The sequence below is a fragment of the Lissotriton vulgaris genome, chromosome 5, assembly GCF_964263255.1.
Source record: "Lissotriton vulgaris chromosome 5, aLisVul1.2, whole genome shotgun sequence".
In the NCBI taxonomy this organism is placed as follows: Eukaryota; Metazoa; Chordata; class Amphibia; order Caudata; family Salamandridae; genus Lissotriton; species Lissotriton vulgaris.
Genome location: NC_141693.1, coordinates 498,681,008 through 498,706,936, shown reverse-complemented (window position 1 = coordinate 498,706,936; position 25,929 = coordinate 498,681,008). Strand labels below are relative to the sequence as shown.

At 42.9% G+C, this 25,929-nt stretch overlaps 1 protein-coding gene across 1 annotated transcript in view; it reads right to left on the bottom strand.

The window, feature by feature from the left end:
- The window catches only part of PCDH15 (protocadherin related 15), a 2,701,201-nt gene that overhangs the window by 357,690 nt on the left and 2,317,582 nt on the right, over positions 1 to 25,929 (bottom strand). The window contains exon 26 of the mRNA XM_086921939.1: positions 14,746 to 14,873. Coding sequence (XP_086778065.1) covers positions 14,746 to 14,873 — 128 coding nt within the window. The remainder of the gene's footprint in view (positions 1 to 14,745; positions 14,874 to 25,929) is intronic.

Here is a 25,929-nt window from a genome sequence, read left to right as displayed (position 1 = left end):
GGCACTAAGAGAACAGAAAGAACAAGAGAAGTGCAGACAGAAGAAAGAGAGGTGGAAAAAGAGGTGAGAGAGTTGGACCAATAGGGAAGAGGGGTGCAGAAAGAAGCAGGTGGGGTACAGAAAGAAGCAACAGAGGTGCCGAAAGAGGCTAGAGGGGTGCAGAAAGAAGCAAGAGAAGTGCAGAAAGAGACAAGTGAGGTGCAGAAAGGAGCAGAAGCAGTGCACAAAGAACCAACAGAGGTGCTGACAGAGAGAGGAGAGGTGCAGAAAAAAGCAAGGGAAGTGTGGAAATAAGCAAGACATACAGAAAAAAGCAAGATAAGTACAGAAAGAGGCAAGAGAATTGCTACAAGAAGCAACAGAGGTTTAGAAAAAAGCAAAGAGAAAAGAAAAGAGGCAAGAGGGGTGCCAAAAGAGGTAGGAGAGTTCTACAAAGAGGCAAGAAAGGTACAGAAAGAGGCCAGAGGGGTACAGAAAGAAGGAAGAAAAGTGCAGAAAGAGGCCAAAACATGAGCAACAGAGGTGTAGAAAGAAGCAAGAGAAGTTCACAAAGAGGTAAGTGAGTGGCATAAAGAAGCAAGAGCAATGCAGAAAGAACCAACAGGGTGCTAAAAAAAGCAAATGAGGTACAGAAAAAGGCAAGAGGGGTGCTGAAAGATGCAAGTGAGGAACAGAAGGAAACAGGAGAGGTGCAGAAACAACCAAGAGAAGTGCAGAAAGAAGCAATAGAGGTGCGAAAAGAGGAAAAAGAGGGGTGCCGAAAGACGTAGGAGAGTTATACAAAGAGCCAAGCAAAGTGCAGGAAGAAGCAGCAGAGGTGCAGAAGGAGGCACAAGTGGTGCAGAAAGAAGGAAGAGAAGTTCAGGAAGAAGCAACAGAAGTTCAGGAAGAAACAGCAGAGGCACAAAGGGTGCGGAAAGGGATGAGATAAGTACAGAAAGAAGCAACAGGGGTACATAAAGAGGCAAGAGTAGTGCAGAAAGAGGTAAGAGTTGGTCAAATAGGGATGAGGGGTGCAGCAAGAGGCAGGAGGGGTGAAGACAGAAGCAACAGAGGTGCCGAAAGAGGCAAGAGAGTAGCAGAAAGAAGCCAGTGATGTGCAGAAAGAGGCAACAGAGGTGCAGAAGGTTGCAAGATAAGTGCAGAAACAAGCAAGAGAAGTGCAGAAGGAGAGAGGAGAATTGCTGAAAGAAGCAACAGAGGTTCAGAAAGAAGCAACAGAAGTGCCGAAAGAGGCAAGAGAGGTGCAGAAAGAAGTAAGTGAAGTGTAAAAAGAAGCAACAGAGGTGCTAATAAGAGGCCCGAATGGTACAGAAAGAGGCAAGAGTAGTGCAGAAAGTGGCAACAGTGGTACAGAAAGCGGCTAGAGTGGTGCAGTAAGAGGGAAGAGTTGTGTAGAAAGAGGCGAGTGAGTTGGACCAATAGGGAAGAGGGATGCAGAAAGAAGCAGGAGGGGTGCAGAAAGAAGCAACAAAGGTGCCAAAGAGGCAAGAGAGGTGCAGAAATAAGCAAGTGAAATGCAGAAAGAGGAAACAGGTGCAGAAGGATGCAAGAGAGTTACAGAAGCAAGCACGATCAGTGTACAAGGAGGCAAGAGAATTGCTGAAAGAAGCAACAGAGGTTTAAAATGAAGCAAGAGAAGTGTCGAAAGAGGCAAGTGAGGTGCAGAAAGAAGCAAGAACAGTGCACAAAGAACCAACGGAGGTGCTGAAAGAGGCACGAGAGGTGCAGAAAAAAGCAACTGACTGTAGAAATAAGAAACAGAGGTACCGGAACAAGCAAGAGAAGTACAGAAAGAGGCAAGAGAATTGCTGAAAGAAGCAACAGAGGTGCAAAAAGAGGCAAGAGAGTTACAGAAAGAGGCAGGAGGGGTGCAGAAAGAAGCAACAGAGGCGCCAAAAGAGGTAAGTGAGGACAGAGTTGCAGAAGGGAGCAAGAGAGGTCCAAAAACAAGCAAGAGAAGTACAGAAGGAGGCAAGAGAATTGCTAAAAGAAGCAATGGAGGAGTAGAAAGAAGCAAGAAAAGTTCAAAAATAGGCAAGTGAGATGCGGAAAGAAGCAAGAGCAATGCAGAAAGAACCAACAGAGGTGCTGAATGAGGCAGGTGAGGTGCAGAAAGATGTAAGAGATCTGCAGAAAAAAGCAGGAGAGGTGCTGAAAGAAGCAAGTGTTGTGCAGAAGGAAGCAGGAGAGGTGCAGAAAGAAGGAAGAGAAGTTCCGTAAGAAGCAACAGAGGTGATGAAAGAGGCATGAAGGGTGCAGAAAGGGGCAAGAGAAGTGCAGAAAGAAGCAACAGAGGTACAGAAAGAGGCAAGAGTGGTGCAAAAAAGAGGGAAGAGAGGTGTAGAAAGAGGCAAGAGAGTGCATCAGATAGGGACAAGGGGTGCAGAAAGAGGCAGGAGGGGTGAAGAAAGAATCAACAGAGGTGCCAAAAGAGGCAAGAGAGATGCAGAAAGATGCAAGTGATTTACAGAAAGAGGTTACAGAGATGCAGAAGGACGCAAGAGAGGTGCAGAAACAAGCAAGAGAAGTGCTGAAGGAGACAAGAGAATTGTTTAAAGAAGCAACAAAGGTTTAGAAAGAAGAAGAGAAGTGCAGAAAGAGGCAAGTGAGGTGCAGAATCAATCAAGAGCAGTGCAGAAAGAACCAACAGAGGTGCCGAAAAAGGCAAGAGGGGTGCAGAAAGAGGCAAGTGAAGTGTAGAAAGAAGCAACAGAGGTGAAGACAGACTCAACAGAGGAGCAGAAACAAGCAAGAGAACTACAGAAAGAGGCAAGAGAATTGCAGAAAGAACCAACAGAGGTGCATAAAGAGGAAAAAGGGGTGCAGAACGATGTAGAAGAGGTGCACCAAGAGGCAAGAGAGGTACAGAAAGAGGTAAGAGGGGTGCAGAAAGAAGAAAGAAAAGTGCAGCAAGAGGCAAGTGAGGTACAGAAAGAGGCAAGAAATCTTCAGAAAAATGCAACCAAGCTGCTGAAAGTGGCAAGCGAGGTGCAGAAAGAAGCAAGAGAGGTGCAGAAAGAAGGAAGAGAAGTTCAGAAAGAAGTAACAAAGGTGCAGAAAGAGGCAAAAAGGGTCCAGAAATACATAAGAGGGGGTACAGAAAGTAGCAAGAGAGGTGCAGAAAGAGGGAAGAAAGGTGCAGAAAGAGGCAATAGGGGTACAGAAAGAAGCAAATGAGGTGCCAAAAGAGGCAACAGAGGTGCAGAAAGAGGGTTGCAAGAAGAAGAAAAGATTTGCAGAAAAAGGCAGGAGAAGTGCAGAAAAAGAATGAAATGTGCATAAAGAAGCATCAGAAGTGCAGAAAGAGGTAAGAGAGGCGGAGAAGGAAGAAAGAGTGGCTTGCACACCATTAGTACCAATTTAACACCCACATTTAGCAATAAGTAGCAGGTGACCATTCTAGGTTTTCAAAGGGCCTTCCACCACACTGTAACACTTGGTGCTGCATTTATTTTGTAACGTTTGAGCTGTTTGATCTGGAAACAAGGCTTTTTTTTCTTCAAATCTGCAGATTAGGGGCAGATGATGAATTATTTGTCTGATGCAGAAAATGTATAATTGTGTGAAGTCGGTGCAGCCAAACAGTCTCATAATTCTAATGGCCCTGCTCATACCTCTGACACAAGTGCTCCTCAGTGATTCCTTCTTTTTTAGTATCACTGAGTTCATAGTTGAACTTCTATGCAAATGAGGAAGACTAAACCTGAGGTTACCACTCCACAACACAGACTACCATACCACATAATTCCTCTCCATAACACATATTCCCACTCTACATTTGTCCTGTACACTAAATACCACATACTTTCTATCCACTTAATTTCACTGCACAACATACCACATAATTCCACTGCACACAACGTACATCCACTCCACTCCAAAAAACGTTTACATTTAAAACGCCAATAGCTCTAACTCTTGCAACTGTGAAACCTATTACATTGCAAACACTAGTAGTTGCGTTTGCAGAGTGGTGGAGAAAGGGTGTTCGACCTCTGACCAGTGCTCAGGAATTCCACTGTGTAAGATTTACAGGAGGTACCAGGAGGGATTTTTGGCCCCCAAAGTCCCTCAGGAATAAATTGGAGTTCATCCACATCCCATAGTCTGCAAGGAGGTGTTATTGCAGAGTGGTAGGGAAAGGGGGGCATGGCCTCCCAAAGACGTGTTAGTAATCCCACTGTGTGGAACTCACTGGAGGTCACAAGAGGGGTAGTTGGCCCCAAGGACATCCTTGGGGGCCAACTACCTTGGAGGGCAACTACCCCTCCTTTTACCTCCAGTAATTCGCACACAGCAGAATTGCTAAAGTCTCATAGCAGGCCATACCCCTTTGCCCACCACTCTGGAAACACGCTCCCTGACATGCTCTTGGATTGGGATTGAAGTCCCCTTCGCTGCTGGGGGCCCTTTATGGGCCAACTAGCCTACCTCTTACCTCCTGTAAGCCCCACACAGTGGGATTACTGAGAGATAGACACAGGCCATGCCCCTTTCTCACCACTATTCAAAACATGCCTCATGGCTCGCTCTTGGTTGGGGGATGAAGTCCCCTTTTCTCCTGAGGGTGCCTGGGGCCAACTAGCCCTCCTGCTCCTCCAGTAAGCTCAAAACAGCTAGAATGCTGAGAGTGCTCAAAGGTCACGCCACCTTATTGCACCACTCTGCAAATGCAGATCCTGGTGCTTCTGGCCCGAGGACCGCAGGGCCTGGCCTCACCATTGGGGACCTTGGTGGGAAGTCCCAATGCCCACACGGTCCCAGCCGGTTCCCCGCCTTCTGTGGGAGCCAGCATTGCTTTTGCATCAGGGGAGCTGCTGATATGCAGCTCTCCTAGTGCAAAAGCAATCTACTTTTGATTGTGGAAGCGAGATGCTCTTGTGTCCAAAAACCATAGCAGAAGTTTGCTATGACAGAGTGGGAGCCGCACGGTTCATGCTTTACCATAGCAAACAGCAATGTCTTGGGGGTGGGCACCCCGGGACATTGCAGGAGCCGGCCCTGGGGTGTGGCGGTCCCCAGGGCAATCAAGGGCTCCTGGAGGGGGGCCGTATTATCCCCCACCCATCATTTGGAAAGCCCCAGTTAGGCAGTGGTCCCCTGGGCTGGGGGGCCATACCATAAATAAACAGTGACCCGGGTAAGTGGTGGTCCCGGGGCCGAGTGGGGTGGCTTGAGCCCCCCACACACATTATTTATTTCAGCCCTGGGGAGGTGGCGGTCCCTGGTTCTTGGTGGGCCCACAAGGACCCCACCATAGTTTAATAAAGCCCCGGGGAGTTTGCGGTCCGCAGGGCTTGGGGAATAAAGCCCCAGTGAGGTAGTGGCCCTTAGGGCTGCAGGGGGCCGTGTGCCCCAGCTACATAGAGCAGTATTGCCCCGAGACCTGGCCCACCCAGGGGCTTAAGAATAACGTAGTGCGGGAGCCCACACTCGGCTGATTTTTTTAATGCTTTTTTGTGGGACCCCTTGAGCAGGCCTAAGGGGTCAGGGTGTTTCTACCCTGCCCCTTTTCTTAACTTTTTTCCACTGTTTTCTTGCGACTTGGTTACTGAATCACAAGATGGCTGAAAAAACGTCCTGGTTTGGAGTGTTGGCAGCCAATCAGAAGTCAGATTGTGCTCGGGAAAAGTCACGACTCCTCCTCGGTACTCAGATATCTATACTTTTCTTTTCTTAATTTCTCAGAACTACTGAATGGAGTTAGACCATTTTATTAACAAAAGGTCGCTTTTTGAACCAAGAGCTACCTTTTTGCAAACTTTGGTGTCATTTTGTTCAGCAGTTCAGGTTGGGACCGCCTTTATTTCTCAGCCCTTGCTTGACGAATCACCCTGAAACTTCAAGCTGACTGTGGCAACCCATTAGTTTGGAAATTTTTTACAAGGTCCTAACTATATACACCTACTGGCAACCACCAGTAGGTAATAATAATAATAATATATATCTATATATATATATATATATATATATATATATATATATATATATATGTCCAAAACGTCGTCGTAGTATACTCTGCCTTCCGCGCAGAACAACGAAGTAAGCGAGACCACAAGATAAGTGCAGTTTCTTAGAGTGATTTATTTCGTGCCAAAGTTAAAGCCTGCAATTCCGCCATGACGCGTTTCACCTCGAGAGAGGCTTGTTCACATAGAGTGTCATGAACACAAACGAGGGTTTTTAAAGTGCGAATGCATAATTCATTTCACCTGTGCAAATTGCATTTTTTTAAACAAAGTAATAGATAGTGAAGACATACTTCGTTCATTCAAACACGGATAAAGGGCATAGTGCAAAAATGTGCAAAAAACGCAATGATAGAGTATAATCGCTATTATTATAAAATTTTGTATAAATGTATAGATAAATTTCATTATATATATATAAACACATGATTACAAAAATATATATATTAATTAAACCATAAATAAATTTCATTTCATATATATACACATGGTTAAAATTTGTTAAACCAAAATAATTAAATTCATTGATTATACTTCATATATATACACGAAATTCAGTCAGTATATATAACACATATAGTTTCAGGAACCCTGATTTATCATTTATAGTGACACATGGCTTCACTCATAAAAAGATATTGTGCCCCAGTGGGCATATGTCAAACAATTGCACAAGCTAAATAATGAGAATAAAGACATGCACTTTTATATATATATATGTATATATATTACCTACTGGCGGTCGCCAGTAGGTAGTTATAGTTAGGATTATTTTCAATAGGGAAATCGCAACATTCTATTGGGAATAACTTTGGCGCTGGTTGAGGAATCTACCTGAAAATTTCCTCTAATTTGCCTCGCGGCGCTCCGGTCCTTGCCTGAAAGTTTTGGGGGGGATTCGTCAAGCGGGGGCCGAGAAAAAGGGGGGTCCCAAAACGTGTTTTCCCCATGTTAATTTCCATAGGGCGGTCAACCTCACTTTTAGCCCGAACGGCTGAATGGATTTCCACGAAACTTGGCAAAATTGTAGGGACTGGTAGCCCGATGTGCCTTTGCTATGTCTCAAGATATGTGCTCCAGTGGATTTTGAGTAATTTAGGTTAAAAAAAATATATATATCTATAAGCGCGCCCCGGTACGCGCATCGGGGCGCGAACCAGCGCGCTACACGAGTTCGCGCGCGGAAAGCTGATTGGCTCTCGGGTGTCTGTAAACATTCCAAACAGTCCGGAGCGGCCTCCATCTTGTGTCTCGGTAGGATCGAGACACAAGAGGTGGCAAAAACAAAGAGGGAAATGACCAAAAGGGGGCAGGATAGACTCCCCCTGACCCCCTAGGTTTGATGTGGGGGCCATATATTTTTGATTTTCGTGGGGGGAGCGCCCGGTACGCGCACCGGGGAGCGGACCGGGGAGCGTACCATGGGGAAAAAAGAATGACAGAGTTTTAAAAAAATGTAGCCTTTTTTTAGGTCTCGCGACCTATCAATGCGCGCAAGCGCATTGAGGGGAGCAAGAATTCAAGTCCTCAAAATGCTTGTCAAACCAAGCTTTTGTTCGTGCGGTTTTGTTTAAGTTCACGTGAATCACGTGACCAAACAAGCACACGCATCAGCCTCCCTCCCTCCCTCCTAATTGCATTTTTTTCACGGCCGCCACCACATCAAAGGCCTTCTCCCTTTGATGTGGTGGCGGCTTCTCCTCCCCTAATTTTTCATGGCCGGCCGTACTTTCAGTTTCCCTGTACTCTGTCCTTTATTTCTTTCTATTTCGGTCACGTGAGTAGGAGCCCACTCGTAACTATGTTTCCGCATTGTCGCAATGGTCCCTGCTAAATTAGTTGCCATGCGTATATATGTTTAATATGCGAGGGCACTTTCATCATTATTACTTTTGTATTACGATGGCCATGTGCTTAACATATATGTGCGCAGGACCCACGCTTTGTTTGAGCATGGCGCCCGTGCACATATTTAAACTTTAGCTTTCTCTGTCCTTGTGGCCTGTGTCTTTGCACACACTGGACGCCCCTGATGTGATGGCGCTTCGGTGAGCTCGAGAACATCTCCCTACATTCCGAAGCCATCCCCTCAATTTCATTTGGTAAGTATTTTTCTTTGTATCATTTGTCAGGCTTCACGTTGCGCTGTGGGTCTTTTACTTTGTCTCTTTTCATTATTCCTTTTTGTTTTATCTGTTGGGCTTTATGTTGCGCTGTTAAACAAGTGAATTTATTTATCAATGAAGGGTTCACGATGAGTCAGTAGAAAGAAGGTTAACAGCGAGTTGAATTGCACTGTGTTAGCTTTTTTTCGCATTTCAGTCTTTTTTTCGAGCTTTAGATGGACCATGTGGCAAACCACCGGGTTATTTAAACAGGAAGTATGGGTAGTGGATAGGAAGTTTGAGCGCACTTGTCGCAGACTTTTTCTTTTTACTGCTATAATTAAATTACTTCAGGAACGCAAAGTGATTATGCTTTCACTCTCATTACTTTGTGTATCCTTCTTCACCAGTAACCCACCGGATATAGTGTTGTGTGGGTCCACTGACTCCCACGTGGGCAGCTTTGTGAGGAGGTACTGTGTGCACAATTCGGCCGGCAATTAAAGTGAGCTTTTATGGCGACTCTGACTAAGGCCACATGAAAACACTGCATTCACTAAGAGAGGGTGTACATTTAGCAGCGACTGTGTAGGATTGTGAGGTGAGTGAAGTGCTGTGACATGGAGCTACAGTCTTGGGCAGGGGGAATGGTGCAAAGAGCTTTGAAAATGCATCTATGCCAACCCCACTCCACACAGGCTTGGACGCTGTATTTAGCAGTTGATGCCATGTCCAATTCACTCCCTCTGCGCAGACTGCATTTCTTGTAAAAGCCGCCATGGTAATGTGTGAGTACGTAAGGCATGTCCGGCCTACCACCAGAGGTCATGCCTGGGGCATGTCCAGTCTTTGTAGGGTTTGTGTACCCGACTTGTGTAAAGCTGCGAAGACGCAATCTGTTTAGGGCTGAACAAGAGCATTGCCTTTCTCTTTTAATAACCAATGCACAAATCACTATTGGAGAGATTTTTAGCCTTGGAATCAGCATTGGTTATTATTTGTTTTAGCTCCTTGTGCCCATCTTGAAAGTTTTTAGCTCCAGTAATTAAAAAGCAGAATCTTTAGCCGTGATTTCACAATGGTGGCAAGATTTAATTTTGGAATACACAATGGTTTTGTTATATACCCTGCTTTATATGAGTGGGCACCGAGTACCCGCACCACTTTCTGTTTGAGAGACTGCACTGCTGCTGTATTTTTAGTGAGAGAGAACTAAAACTCTTCAGTTGCAAACAGGTGTTCCGGGATAACTGAATACCCACACTTCTAAATTTTCATTTCAAGCACTGGTTATATACGTAGACTAATTATGCCTTGTATAACAGTTTTTTTTTACTCGGTATGCTCCAAACTACAGTTTTAGCTCCTGATTGAAACTTTCAAGCCGCCCTTAACATTGCAGTTTATTAGTGTTTAGTGACGGTATTTCCAATGCACAATTTCTAGTCCTCTGTATTCATTCAGCAGACTTATTAGTTATGGTGTGCCCAAGTGCAGAAGCTTTGTTGCGTTTACACCTGATATCCCTAGTGCAGAGTTGGCAGTCTCGGTACCAGTGGTGCAGTGTATTCGCAATGATGAATGCCTAGTCCCTATAGCCCTGAGAGCAGAGTTTTATTGTGAACCTTAAATCCAGGTGTTCCAGATGTAAAGTGTTTACCCCCCTTACCAACAATGCTGTATTTAATCCTTTAAACTGTAATGCAGAATTTGTTTTTATATTTTCAGTTTTAGTACAGCCTATTTGTTGTTCTGGTAACCCCTGTGGCCAATTTTATTGTCTGACCCCCCAAATAAAGTTTTTTTAAATTATTTTTATTTTTAATAATGTTTTTGGGCCCAACCTGTCAACTCTCAACCGCCCCTCTGTATTTCCTCCTCACTTTGTCCACTCCAAACAAAAACACATACATTAAACACATTTTCATTTACAATGCCAATAGCTCCAGTTCTCGCAAATGCGAGACCTATTGCATTGCAATAGGTCTCGCAGTAGGAAAGTTGGAGCTATTACAATTGCAATTAGCAATGCCTTTTATTTTTGTTTTCATTTTAAAAACATAAAGGGCTTTGTCATTTACAAAACCAATAGCTCCAACTTTCCTACTGTGAGACCTATTGGCAACGCCAGTGCTTGTTATAAATTGGAGATAGTTCTAAAAAGAACAGTTTTTTTTCTTCTTTTTGTTGTTTTATTTTTATTTTTGTTTTTGGAACATTTTATACTTTTTTTGGCTTTTATGAACAGTTTTATATATTTTTTTTATTTTTGATGGGGACAAACAAAAAACAGGGAATTGTAAACAGCTCAACTGGAGCAAAAAAAAACCAGGAAAAAATGAAGGCTTCTTTCGGCACCAGTGGTTGTCTCCAGCACGGTTTATAAGTTTGATGCTCTGCTCCCCATAAGAAATGGTAGTCCCACAAAATATACGAGTAATCTTGTAGTCTGCAAACTGGCGTTGGGTGCATGGGACCATCGCTCTAGTTTCAGGACCCGATGGAGTGGGTTGTTTAGAGGTGCTCGGAGAAGATTGGGGAGGGTTTCTGGTCAGTTCTCTGACCTCTGCTGCAGAATAGTTATTGGGGTGCTTTTGTTGCATATGGCGTAGCATTGTGTGATTCCCAAATGAATATTTTTTTGCAGGGTTCCCCCTGGGAAGTTCAGCACCACAGATGAGACAGGTCACCTTTGCAGCATTAACTTTTTTGAAACCCCTTGGGATTTTAAAAAACTCCCATATAAAGTGCACCTTACTTAGGTTTATATGGGGGATTGTCTTCAGACAGGAACTGCCTTCTCTCCTCCTCCTCCTCCTCCTCCTCCTCCTCTTCTTCACCACCAATGTGATGTTGTGGTGGTCCTTGTGGTGGTGGTGGTGGTGGTGGTGCAGATGCTCCAGCTGCTGCTGCTACTGTAGCCATTTCTCTATCAATAGAAGCAGGTCTTCCTCACTCAAAGAATAAAGTGAGAATGAGGAAAAAAGGTGGGGGCTTTCATCATTTGGAAAACAAAACTGTTCTGAACCAATGAAAAGTGTTATTTTCAGGTCACATGAGCCGGGCTTTCATCATTTGGAAACCAAAACTGTTCTGAACCAATGAAAAGTGTTATTTTCAGGTCACATGACCCGACGCGCTTACGCTACGTGCCATGGCGCTTACGTAGCGCGTTCGTGTGCGCGTGGATGCTTCCGGGTGCGCCCACGCCATGCGTATCACGCGGACGTGGCTACGCGATACGTCACGATGATGTTTTCGTTCGCGGCAATAGCGCTAACGGGACGCTCACCAATACGCGCTCTGGGGCACGCCGCAAGACTGGGCTTACCGGTGCGCTCACTGGGACGCGCACCAGAAGCGATCCAGGGCAAAAAAAAAAGAGAATATACATATAAAAAAATAGTATTACATAAAATATACAATATAGGATTCATTAAAAAAATATTATATTTCATAGCTATAGAAATTTGCTATTAAAAAACCTATGAAAATCACTGAAAAAACTATAGGTTTCACACCAGTTATAGTTAGGAATTAGCATTTAAAAAACCTTTGAAATTCACTGAAAAAACCACAGGTTTCACACCAGTTATAGTTAGGAATTAGCATTTAAAAAACCTATTAAATTCACTGAAAAAACCATAGGTTTCACACCAGTTATAGTTAGTTGGAAATTTTACTGACATAAAACCATTGAAATTCCCACGTTATAGTTAGTTGGACTCACTATAACTTGTGCGCATGCAATGCACTGCTGATGATGTCACATATTACATCACTCATGACATGGTCAGTGACATCACTCATGACATCACTGATGACACCATCCTTGTGACAGAGTAACAAACCTCCTTTCAGTGTAATGTAACCCTTTAAACACATATTCAAAAATAGAAAATAAGATTTAAAAAAAAATGGAGATACCCATACCACTTACAACAACCAATTCAGTAATACCACCATCTATATACACATACACTCATTCACCAACAGTTCTATATAGTCACCCATACATATATTCACTCATCATATGTAGTGAAACACCTATACATCCTGTTACACACCGACAGTCATCCAAAAGTTACTCACACACATACTCACACATGTAAATATACTTTTGAACATCCATTTATTTGCATATACAGCTATACACACACTACCACCTTACTTCTAAGGAAACTTACACATACTTACTCTCTTAAACAATCACTTATAGAAACACATACTTATTTAAACAGGAACTCTTACATTCTCTTACTCTCACATATAGTCACTTATATACATCAATATTCACATATACTAGATTAAAACATATGTCGTTACTGATAAAGACACTAGTGAGACAGTCATTCACTTAATAACATACACATATACACACTCATCCACCCATACAGTCCTGCACATATGTTGTGTTCAAAACACATACAAAGAGAGAGTCAGTCATTGATGCTTCTATGTGCTAAGTCATACCCCCACCAAACCATACAGACACTCATACTGATACTAAAAACAACATCTAATAACCCATATACACACACATGTAGGTACTCACAAACCCATGCAGCCACTTATAAACAAAGTGAAACACTAATACATATATTTAAATATTTAAACATTTCTCACTAATGTATGTATTCACTAAGATACACTTAATAAGCCAGTTAACAAATCACTTTTAAAAAAAAACATCCATTTAGACACTTATTTAAATATTTATTCTTCCATTGACTTTTACATATACATATGTAAAACATATTGATTTTTCAGAAAGACACACATTCACTGGATGGTGTCATCAGTGATTTCATGAGTGATGTCACTGACCATGTCATGAGTGATGTAATATGTGACGTCATCAGCAGTGCATTGCAGGCACGCAAATTATAGTGAGTCCAACTAACTATAACGTGGGAATTTCAATGGTTTTATGTCAGTAAAATTTCCAGCTAACTATAACTGGTGTGAAACCTATGGTTTTTTCAGTGAATATATATATATATATATATACATTACCTACTGGCGATAGCCAGTAGGTATATATAGTTAGGACCTAGCTACCATAGGAAATCCACAAAATTCTATTGGGAATAACTTTGGCGCCGGTTGAGGAATTTGCGTGTAATTTTCCAAAATTTAGGCCAGCTCCGCTCCGCTCTTTCCCTAGACGTTTTGGGGGAATTCGTCATGTGGGGGCCGAGAAAAAAGGGGGGTCCCAAAACATGTTTTCCCCATGTTAATTTCCATTGGACGATTAGACACGGCTACAGCCCGAACGGCTGAACGGAATTACACCAAACTTGGCAAAATTGTAGGGACTGGTACGCAGTAGTGCCTTTTCTATAGTTGGTGAAAATTGCTCCAGTGGTTTTTACGAAAATTAACTTCAAAAACACATATATATCTATATGCGCGCCTCGAGCGCTTACAGGTACCCGTACCGAGGAGCGCACCCGGCGCGACACGGAAGTGCACGAGCAGAAAGCTGATTGGCTCTCGGGTGTCTGAGAACATTCCAAATGGTCCGAAGAGTCTGCCATCTTGTGTCTCTGTAGAACCGAGACACAAGAGGAGAAAAACAAAAGGGGAAAACTATAAAAGGGGGCAGGGTAGAGACCCCCTGACCCCTAGGTTTTAGCAGGGTGGCATAGGAGGACCCCGAAGGTCAAATGTTTTTATATTTTTCTGGGAAAATTTCGCGGAGTACGCACTGGGTGCGATGCCATGTACGCGTACCCTGAGTGTGCCATGGGGAAAACCAAAAAAAATATTTATCTTTGGGCCTGAGGGGTCCTTGTGGGACCCCCTGACCAGGAATAGGGGTCAGGGTGCTTCTACCCTGCCCCCTTTGCGTGTTTTGCACCTTTGTTTCACTGCTTTCTTGTGCCTTGGCTCTACTGAGGCACAAGATGGCTGACAACACTTCCTGGTTTGGAGTGTTGACAGACAGTGGCAGCCAGTCAGCATGCCTTTCGCAGGAAAGCAGCATGCTCATTGGCTGTCAATAGTTCTAACCAGGAAGTGTTGGCATTCATCTTGTGCTAGGTTGACCGAGGCACAAAAGAAGCAGAAAAACAAACGTTTAGAATGCAAAAGGGGGGCAGGGTAGAAACAGCCTGACCCCCTAGGGCTGCTCAGGTGGTCCCACAAGGATATTAACATATTTAAAAGTTAATAGCTATAGAATTAGCATTTAAAAAACCTTGCAAATTCACTGAAAAAACCATAGGTTTCAGGCCTTATATAGTTAGAAATTAGCAATAAAAAAACCTTGCAAATTCACTGAAAAAACCATAGGTTTCAGGCCTTATATAGTTAGGAATTAGCTTTTAAAAAACCTTTGAAATTCACTCAAAAAACTATAAGTTTTAGGGGTGTTATAGTTAGCTGGACATTTCACTCATACAAAACCATTGAAATTGCTCCTATGTAGTTATTTGTACTAACTATATTCCGCGCACCCACAATGCACTGCTGATGATGTCACATATTGGATCATTCATGACATGGTCAGAGACATCACTGATGACATCTGTACATTTACAAAAACACTTTACGTCAGCACATTGTTTCAAAGTACATGAATGTTTGAGAAAATCATAGACTATTTTAATCTGTGCATGATAGAATACTCTTATAAACTTCTAATCACAAATTAATTTGCCTACCTTAACTTTCAGTACAGAAGAAAACATTCGAGCATCTTCAGACACGCCTCCCAAGTATACGTTCTTTGAAAAGACTGGTGCATGGTCATTCGCGTCCAGAACATCCACATATACTGTTGCAGTATTACCTGAAAAAGGGCAAAGATATCTTATTTAATAAACTAATAATCAGTATAAATTATTTATCAGCAGCAGATGTAAAATAACCATCAGAAAATAAAAGCGTGATTGAATTGAAGGTTGATAAAGGAAGACTAAAGATCATAGATAAAATCACCTAAAGTAGAATTTCCACAGACATAAGCTTCCCTTGATCCTATGATCCACATAAATATCTCTGAAAACATCAACGCAGATACAAACAAATGATGGGCATCCTTTTTTTTGGTGTTGGTAGTGTCCAGGGTGGACGGGGAGTTAAAATTAACCCTGGAAACTGTGGTCCAGATTTATCAACTCTTCGCACCAGTGAAAAGGCACAAAAGGTGACAAAAACCTTTTTGGGCATATAGGGTTTACTTTCCAGTGCAAAACTTATTTTGTACTGGAAATTAGCCTAAATGTAACACAAAGTAGTACTATACATTACTTTTGTTATTTTTTAACAAGAGGGTGTTACCACAAGCGGTACATGGGTATTCTCATTCATGCAACTACAGATGTTTTTAATGCAATACCGTATTTTCCAATATTTGAAGACAGGGCTTTGTGCTCTCTGAGGCAGGCTCAAAATATAATAAAAGGTTTCTTTTCTACAAATGTTTATAACTTTGCATGAGTGCTGTAGTGTACAATGCACATACACAGTAGTAAAGACTGATAGTCTCCATGTTGTGTGTATGGAGGGTGATCAGGAAATGAAGATAACTCATTAATCACTGGGAAGGAAAAATATATAAATTAAATACACACAAATACCCATGATACAAAGATAAAAAAAAATTGTGAATAAGAGAACCCTTCTTTTGTTCAAAGTTATTGATGCCCACACAATGCGCTAAAAAGGCTGTGCTGCATTAGACTGTTTTCATGATTGGAAATATCTGTTCGTCATCATAATAAGTTGGATACTCATCCGATTCAGTAGGTAACATTCAATGCATACACTGTTTCTATGCACACCACCAAAGGAAGACTAATTTTCTTTCTTGACTCTCAGTTAGCTGTTATTGAAAGTCTTTATTTTGTAGGAGAAGTAGAATTTACTTCATCTGTTATGGAAGACATTGCAATGCTGCAGGATCGTCCCTTTACCAACCACATTACTGCACCGGAGCAAAAATAGTTGCCGATCTCTCAGGTGCAGAGTTTGCACTTGGCAAGGGAAGAGTATATATATTTGCCCTAAAAGCCTTATCTCATCATGGCCTGTGTTTTTCAAATGCTTCACTTTGTAGCACACAAAATTGAAGATCTAAAAATGATTGAAGTGGAGGACACACAGATTAAGAATTACTTTCTGCACCAAATAGCTGTTCATGGATACATTTATTTATGGCCCATTACTTTAATATGTATCTAGGTTTATACATTCTTCTATCCAAATTGGAAAGAACTCCAATCCAAGATTTTTTCACCCTTAATGGTTTTTGAGATACTGTGTCTTTACTGACTTCAGGCAAGAGGCATATAGTGAGCTTTCTTTTGTCTGCTTGCTACATTCATCCTATGTCAAAATGTGGCAAGTGTGCTGTCCACCGTATTACACATGTATTATATCAAATGCATTGCACAGTGGACAGGGCAGGCAGCAAGGGCCAGATGCACTAAAATGTCATGCAATATAGAAAAACTTGCAGCACTGCATTGTATGAAAGAGTGAGAGCAGGAATTTGCCATGTCTGCTATGATACAAGGCATTCCTGCTATCTCCTTGTGCTGGCACGCTGAGTACAGTCTAGCACCATGACAGGCAACCTTGTACCATGCTGTAACAGTGCCAGATTTACAGGCAGGATTGTTTTTGTGCAGGATTGTTTTTGTGCAGGAAGGGATGCATTCCATGACAAAACAATCCCCAGAGGCATGCCCTATTTTTATGTGTGCTGCATAATTAAACACACATAGAATGAGGAAGTAACAAGGAGAAATAAACATGTTTTTCCTTGTTACACCTTACCTGGTAAGGCATAGAATTTTGATGCATTCCTCGGTTTACTAGTGTTAGTAAATCTGGATATACAGCAAAAACCATGGGTGGATACATGGGAGCATCCATGCTCAACCCATGGAACCCCTTCCCAATGCAGAGTATTGCAAGCACAGCAACTTGCACTGCCTTGTGTAATTCCAGATTTACTATGCCACACAGAGACACAGAGGCATTCAGGGTGGCTCTGTGTGGCATGTTAACTATGAATTAAGGGCTTTCATTGCCTTGCATCCCCTTGCGTGACAATGCAAGCACATGAGAAATCTGGCTCCATGTTTTGACTGAGTACCCTTTCTACCAAACCCGAAGACCTTTAGGCTGTCTAGAAGTGCTCTCAAGGGAAATTAGTAGAGTCTTCTTCAGCATGTTTAGCCACATTTTAAAAGGTAGATTTTCTCACTCTGTCCTAGGAATGGACCCAAGGTGTATCCTCAGACACCCATAACATAATTCCACACACTGGAATGTTATGTTATGTTAAATAAATTTCTAGAGCGCAACTAACACCGTTAGGTTTCTTGGCGCTGTAATGGAGAGAGCAGATGAGGAAGAACCAGTTATTTATAGGATTCAGTGAAAAGAAAAGTTTTGAGGGAGGATCTGAACTTAGGATAAGGAGAGGACAACCTAGGAGGGAGGGGGAGGGAGTTCCAGAAGGTGGGGGCCAAAAAAGAGAACTTGAGGCCACCGTGTTTCTTCCTCTTGTATCTAGGGACTGATAACAAGGCTAATTGGGATGATCGAAGAGTACGAGAAGGAACATAAGGGTGGAGGAGGGAAGAAATGAAGAGGGGACCATGACCAGCGAGGGATTTGGAAATGATGCAGCCCAGCTTAAATTTACAGCGGGCAGCTACCGGAAGCCAGTGGAGGCTTTTTAGGAGAGGGCGAACATGTTGATCTCTTGGTTGAAAATGGATCAGGCGGGCAGCCTGGTTCTGGATCAACTGAAGCCTCCTGAGTTGGTAAGCAGGAATGCCTACATAAAGTGCATTGGCATAGTCAAGCCTAGATATGACTAGCGCAAGCACGGCAAGATAAGGGCCTCGGAAGTAAGTAGGCGGGAGATTTTCCGTATTTTCCTGAGTTGGAAATGGCTTGAGGAGACTACCGCGCTTATCTGGGGCGTCATAGAAAGGTCACTAATAATGATGACTCCCAGGCTTTTGGTACAGTTGGCAGGGCGAGGAGGGCTGCCAAGGCTAGCAGGCCAAAAGGAGGAATCCCAAGGATTGGAGGAGCCCCCGACAAGAACCAGCTCAGTCTTGTCGGGGTTGAGCTTCAGGTGATTTGAGCTCATCCAATTGCTAATAAAGCAAAGGGTGTTTTGGAAAGTGGAAATGGATTCAGCAGAAGAGTCAATGGTAAAGACAAGTTGTATGTCATCCGCGTAATTGAACGCGGTGACATTAAACTGTCGGAGGGCACGGATGAGTGGGGAAAGATACAAATGAAAAAGAAGATGGGATAAGGAAGAACCCTGTTGGACTCCGCAGGTCAATTTGACCTGAGTGGCAGAAAACTGGGACAGCCTGACTGCTTGATGGCGTTGGGTCAGGAAAGAGCGGACCCAGTCCAGGGCGGTACCCTGGATGCCAGCCTCCCCGACACGGTCGATCAAGATGTCATGGTCGACCGTGTCAAAGGCGGCCAACAGATCCAGGAGGACCAAAGCCTGGCAGATGTTAGCATCCGCCCACCTACGCAGTTCCTCCATCACAGAAAGAATGACTGCTTCTGTGGAGTGCGCAGGTCTGAACCCGGCCTGTTGGGGGTCCAATACACTTGAGTCTTCCACAAAAGAGCTAAGAGTATGAGTAACGTGCGACTCTAAAACTTTACTAAGAAAAGGAAGGAGGGAGATTGGGCGGTAGTTGCTCATGATGGAAGGGTCTGCCGATGGTTTTTTCAAAATGGCAACCACCTCGGCCTGTTTGAAGGATCCAGGAACCTCCCCAGTAGTCAAAGAATTGTTCAGAAGAGCAAGGGGGGGATCTGGACAGGAAGTAAAAGCTTCCTGAAGGGCCGAGGGGGGGCTACAATCGCTGGGAGAACCAGAAGAAACTTTGTGAAGAAGTGATAGAAAATTATCCTTTGAAATAAGGGGAATATGGGTTAGAGTGTGAGTGTGGGAATAACTGGGGACACAGAAAGATGTGGGAACAGGTGGGGCTAGAGTGGAGATGCTGGTTTTGATTTTAATGATTTTGTCCACAAAAAATTGGTTCAGGAAGTCGCACAGAGACTGGGAGGGAAGGGGGGCTAGAGTGACTCTTGCCGGGTTAGATAGTTCTTCCACAATAGAAAAAATGTCTTTGGACTTATTAGACGAGTTCAAGATTTTACTGGAAAAGTATCGTGATTTGGCCAAAGTGATTGCTTCCTTGTACTCCCTCAACCGAGAAGAAAAAATCTCTTTCGATTCAGGGGAGTACCCCCGGCGCCAGCGTCTTTCTGCCTGGCGGAGACCAAGTTTTTGTGCACTGAGCTCAGCGGTAAACCACCTTTGGGCATCATGGCTGCGCCTCGTCTTGACAGGTTTTAAGGGTGCCACAGGGTCGGCCGCAGAGGTGAGCCAGTGTGTAAGGGTTTCGGACTGAAGGTCGGTGGAGGTGGTAGATCCAATGGTGAGTGGGGACGATGAGCTCAGAAGGGCAGTGAATTTATTAAGATCGTCTTTATTCCAATTACGTGCCAAGAAATTGGATTGACGGGCAGCAGTAATAGGGGGAGACATAGCTAAGGTAAAAGTAATGAGGAAATGATCTGACCAGAGACAGGGGAGAATAAGAGGAACAGAAATGTCAAGGGAGGTGGTCCAAACTTGATCTAGGATATGGCCTTTGACATGCGATGGTGCATGTATATGTTGGGTACAGTTGAGACCCAACATAAGATCAGAAAAGGCGCGTGAATCAGAGGTTTCATGGATATCTGAAGGCCAGTAATTAAAATCGCCCAGAACCAACACGTTGGAATTATTAATGGTAAGCTGGGAGATCTGGAAAGAGCTGTATATAGTATAGTGAGTATGCTGGAGGCAATTGAAAAAAAAATAATTCTGAGCCTAATCAGGAAGCCACAGTGAGCTGTCTGTTAAGGTAAGCCTGGCTCTCTCACATTATTCGAAATTTGAGTAAGACAGACAAGAACAGGTATTCAAAGCTTAGCCTAGGGGTTTTTCATAGGAATCTCATGTAGTAGAAGGCAGAATATCAAGGTTTAAATGAAACTCTGGTAAAGGCACTGACCCCCAACAGTGGCTGGTGTTACTTCAATTGTGTGACTGCTGGGTGATGGAATGTGTAACTGTTGGCTCGTGGTATTGTGACTGTTGGCTGGTAGAATATGTGGTTTTTGGCTGGTAGTATGTGCGTCTGTTAGCTAGCAGAATATGTGGCTGTTGGCTAGCGGTAATTAACCTTTGCTCACTCCTCAGGTAGCATGGCACAGTGCAGTCAGATTTAACTTGGAGGCAATGTGTAAAGTAGTAATGATGCATTTAAAAAAAAATTACCTGTTTAGAAAAGTAGAGCAAAATCTAGTTAATAAAACAAGACATAAATGTCAAAAATCCAATCCGTAGAACCAGAGATATGTAATCTCAAATACTTAAGTGAAAATAACACCAAAACGCCCAAAGCGACACTCGTGGCTATCTGGTCCTGCATGAGCAGGAGAAAGTCGCACGATAAGGCTGAACATGATGGAGTGGAGTCAGATACAGGGGCCAGGTTAATCCTGCTGAAAAGTCGAGTGCAAAGAGTCTGTTCAGAGTGGAGGAGGGTTGCTGAGGAGTGGAGAAGATAAGTGGATGGCCATAGATGTAGCATGAAGAGCAGGCCTGGCATCACAGATGGTTGTTGCTGTAGCGCGAAGATCCTGTTGTTGTTGTGAACGGGCAGGCTAGAGCTTCGAGGGGGCGCTCGCTGCAAGCGGTCAATGCTGTAGCATGAAAGGTCGGGATGGCAGAACTATGTGTTGCTGGGCTGTGCAAGGTTTTGGGACCAACAGCCCTATTTCATGTCACGAAGAGCCCAAAAGCTTCAATTGAGCCTTCTTGAGGGCGCATCAAGGGACCCGGAACATGACGGGCATCACTTTGGGGATCAGGGGCTTGCTCCAGCAGAATCTGGATGCTGGTTCTGGTGGTTGAGAGCCTGTTGTGTATCTCTGGCTCTGAACAGGAGGCCAGGGTACTAACCCTTGGAGACACTCTGGGTTCAGGTACAGGTCCAAATACCTCTGATTCAGGCAAGAGGGCAGAAATACAGGAGGCTATAGTCCAGCAAGGCCATAGTCCAGCAAGTTAGCAGTTCAGTAGTCCAGCAGAGTGGTAGTCCTTTCAGTAGCACAGCAGTCCTTCCTGGCATAGACTCCACAGGTTCATAAGTATACTGAAGAGTTGTTTCTGAAGTCCATAGCTATAACTGTTTATTCGTTAAACGTGTGGGAAGCTTTTAGAGGTTTCTTCTTGAAGTCCCAAGGCTGCCTGCTTCACTGGCCTGGCTCCAGATTAACTACAGGGGAAATGCAGCCCTTTATTTGGTGGCAGGAAATAGAATTTTCAATTGTAAGTATGGCTGTACCCTCCCGTCCTGCCAACGATGGCCCATCCAGACACTACTATGCTTCCTATTTGTGTATGGCTGTCTAGGATTTATATACAAAGCCCAAATGTCAGTTGCTCCCATTCATGTGACCTAGACGCAGGCTGCAGGCACCAAATGGCCAAAGCAGAAAAAGCCAAACTTTCTAAAAGTGTCTCTCCTGATACTGAGTGATCCAGTTAGGGCTCCAGTGGGCAGAATCCATAAACATTCAAAATACAAAGTACAATCCCTATACCATCGATATGTTAATTAATTATACAGGCTCCGTGATTATTTTGTGCCTGCTCTTACCAACAATAGGCAAGAATTATTTAAGCAAACCTTTACACATGTCCTCACACGTCAGTACCTGCAGCCTTATATAGTATACATATGAATCAAGATATACTGATACACATTGCCTTGATTAATACACACAAACATTGAAATATTCACGCAGCTTGTACAGTTCACGTATAGATGATATAGGGGGTCTTACTTTGTATATTGAACTTTCTAAAAGTATCATTTTCAATTTTTATTTGAAAATCTGACTTTAATATTAAAGAGGGATTTTAACAACAATTCGTTCAACACTAAACTCAACCTTTCTTCCTGCACTCAATTGGAAGTTACTGCTTTTTTAATGAAATAAGGTAACTCCATTTTTATATTTGGGAGAGGCAGGTCTTGCAGTAGTGAAAAAGAAATTCAGGAGTTTTTCATTACCAGGACAACTTCAAAGTACATATCCAACTTTTTTAATACACTGCACTCTACCCTCTATACTGTTCAGGGCCTACTCGAGGCATGACATATATATATTAAAAAGGAAGGTTTGAGTCTGGGAAAAAGTTTATTTTGACAGGTCAACATGGCAGTTTAAAACTGCACACACAGGCTGTGATGGAAGGGCCGAGGCATGTGTAATGGACTACTTAAGTGGGTGGCAAAATGAGTGCAGCAGGCCACTAGTATTATTTAATTTTACTGCCCTTAGCACATGATGTGCTACATTATTGGGGACCTACAAGTAAATTAAATATGCCAACTGAGTGTGAGCCAAATTTACCATGTTTAGAGAAAAAGCTCTAGTACTTGTTAACAGTGGGAATGTTTGTAGATTCCTCAGAGCAAAAAAAAAACAGGTTCAGAAAATAGGGTCAGAAACAGGAGGGTAAAGGCAGTAAGTTTGGAGATGACCATGAAGAAAGAGCCAAGTCCAACAGGGTATGACTGTGATGAGCGCTTGACTGATATTATTTGCAAATGTTGTGTGTTTTGTGCCCAAGCTGGTGGTATTAATGGCTTTGTGTAGTGCGGATGTGAATGGACCTTAAAAGTGTTGGTGCCTTGACATGACTTTACAACTCACTACCTAAGTGATGGATTCAATATTCTGATACAGTTATTAGAACTTACTCTTTGACCCTATTGATACTGGTAGTGCCAACTCCAACCAGTACAAGTATGTACTTGTGTTGTGGATGCACTCTGAAGGAGCATTATAAACTACACACATTTTTGAAAACTGAACACCCAGAGGAGTCCAGGGTGGTGTAACTTGTGTGGATCGCACTCACACACAATATCCTGCAAACATCAAACGTTGACTAATTCATCAAAATCATAAACTTTCCTCATGTCTCTGTGACAGAATCTACAAGTATCCAGAAAATTCCTACTACCCAGTGTTTCCATACTTTGTCTAGTACAAATGCTACTCCACTAGTGTGACTTGGCCTACCATCCATGACACAAAAGGCTCCAACACGAAACATGGAGGCATTTGGGTATGGGGCAGCTGTGGCATTTGGGCCTGAGCTCAGACACCACCCAAGGAAAGCTATTAAACCCAGGCATTTTTAAAAACTAGGCACTAGAGAGGGTCCAGGGTGGAATTCCTTTTTATGGATCCTATAACAGGTTGTTAACCACAATTCCCTGCAAGCATCAGACTTTGCTTAAATTATGTAATTTCCTTACATTTGTGTGAGGAAAATGTTGGATTCTGCAGGGATCAAGAAAATAATTCCTACAACTGAGTGTTCCCACACTTGTCTCAATGAAAATGTGAAACCACTGCATTGCGAATATTTAAATGATCCCTGGTTTGATTCAGTCCTGTTTTGAACATGAAACCCAACCACACAAGTGTTAAAGTGTTATTTAGCCAGCCAAATGTAAGAAATCTGGGTGGTAGGGATATTGTGGAGGCCTGCAGATTCGGGAAGATGCCCATACAGAAATGTTAGGCTAAGGCATGGTTTCAGGAATAATTTGAAAGGCATTGAGGGTAAGAAATTGTCATGGGATCCATGCAAGACACACCATCCTGGAGTCCCCCACTTATCTGGTTTCACAAATGTCTGGGTTTGGTAGGTGCCCTTGAGTGGCAGCCTAACCCAGGACCAAAATCCAGTTACCTATAATGCAAAAAAGGCTAGTTTTGAGTTGAAAATATTTAATCTGTCCATGTTGTGTTTTGAGCTCTTTTTTGTCTTGGGAGCAAGGTTCACAAACATAAGTGGAGCTGAATTTATAGTGGGAGACATGTGAGAATGTTGAGTGGTGAGAAATGTGTGAAAACCCACAGATTCCCAAAATGTCCCTACCAGAAATGTGAGAAAACTGCATGTTTTAACCAAATATTGAGCATTTCAAGGGCTTCTGGGTAAAGAAACCCTTGTACAAGCCATGCACATCATACCACCCTAGACTCCCTAGATGGATTCAATGTTACCCATGTTGCGTTTAGGGGACTTTCCTGTCCTGGATGGTAGGCCCAGCAGCACAACGGGGCACCATTTTTATTGGAATATGTGAGGGAACACTGGGTGGTAGGAAACTTGTGGGTCTCCTGAGATTCCAGAACTTTTCCTTATAGAAATTTTAAGATGCAGCTCAGTTGTTAGCACATTTTTGGGGAACCTACAATCGTTATAGATCTTCCTGCCCATAAGTATCTATCAGACATAACAGTATATTACTTTTGTAAACTAGCCACTGTAACAAAAATTAGCATATTGAAAATGTTGACCCCAGTGGCTATTTTTGAAGCTCATTTTCATTATTTTTGTAATCATTTTTTTATATTTCTTTGCAAAAACTTTCAAGTACCTACACAAAGGACCTCTTGCTTTCCAGGATAACCCATGAGGTTCACACCTGTTTCCACCACAAACTAGTAGTTGGTTGAAACCACTGAAATTATGAAAAATCAACTACCTCTTGAATAAAAGAAAAAGTTGTGTTTTTGTACAATTCTGCTTGTTCCCAAAAGCTGGGAAAATGGTAATTCCAGCAAACCTCATGTTGTTGCCACATTTAGAAATAAACATAAAATTTGATGCGTAACAGTTTTTTCCATGTTTTCTAAAAATAAACACAATCTTGCTGTTTTGTCTATTTTCTCAGTACCTTTAGGTTGTTGAAAAATTGGCATGCATACCTTATTCAAAAAACGCTATGAAGGCTTAAGTTCGAAGTACCCCAAAAGTCAAGAAAGGACTCTGAACTTGAGGTGGAAAAGCTAAAGTTTATGGGTTAATACTGCAATAGGGAGCAGCTTTCTGACTGGTTTGATTTAGCAAAAAATGCAGCTTAAATCTCAGAGTTCCAGTTGTAATCCTGGCAAAGGGATTGCAAATTTGGATTTCTCAGTGAAAACATACATGTACATTTTTGCATTGAGAAAATAAATAGAGAAACAGAGAAAATGCAAAGGCTCACTTGCTAACTGTTTCGTTCTCTGCAAGAAAAATATTTTTTCCTGAGCGAAACAGGATCCTTTGGGAAGGTACTCACTTTGCATTTTCACCCTGGAAAGGAATTTACTTCTGCCTTTTGCAGGCAAAAAGCGCTCAATATTTCAGAGAAGGAAATGATCGGAAAATTGTTTGAGAACCAACAAGTAAAGTTGTTCATCATTATTAAGAGACTTCTAGAGCATTTCCTCAACGTAACCCCTTACCCAACCGACAAGATTTAAACACATGGGAATCATTTAAAGAGTAAACTGACCCCTATGAATTACTAAAGTGATTTTGCACTCATAAAAAAGGTTATTTGCATGTCTAAGATAGAGTTGCAAATGATTTTGTGAATCAGGCCAAACCTCTTCTTGTCTATGGGGTCGATTCCGATCTCGGTCAGACGGGCTCCGAATTGTATTTGGTTTTGCCTAACCTGATCCAGAGCCATTGCTCCCGACTAAATCGCTCACAATTACAAACGGCCAAGTACGAGGCTTGGAAATCCTCAGCACTGATCAAATCGGTTCCAGAAGGCATTCGGTGAGATAGAACCTTTCGGAGCCAATTCGTATAGGTCTATGGACTAGGTTTTCCAGCCGTGCAAGTACGATGAACTATTCGGGTTGCAAGGAACAAAAAGACTGCCGGAATCAGTCTTTAGCAGCCCGTAGCTGGCCCCCCTTCA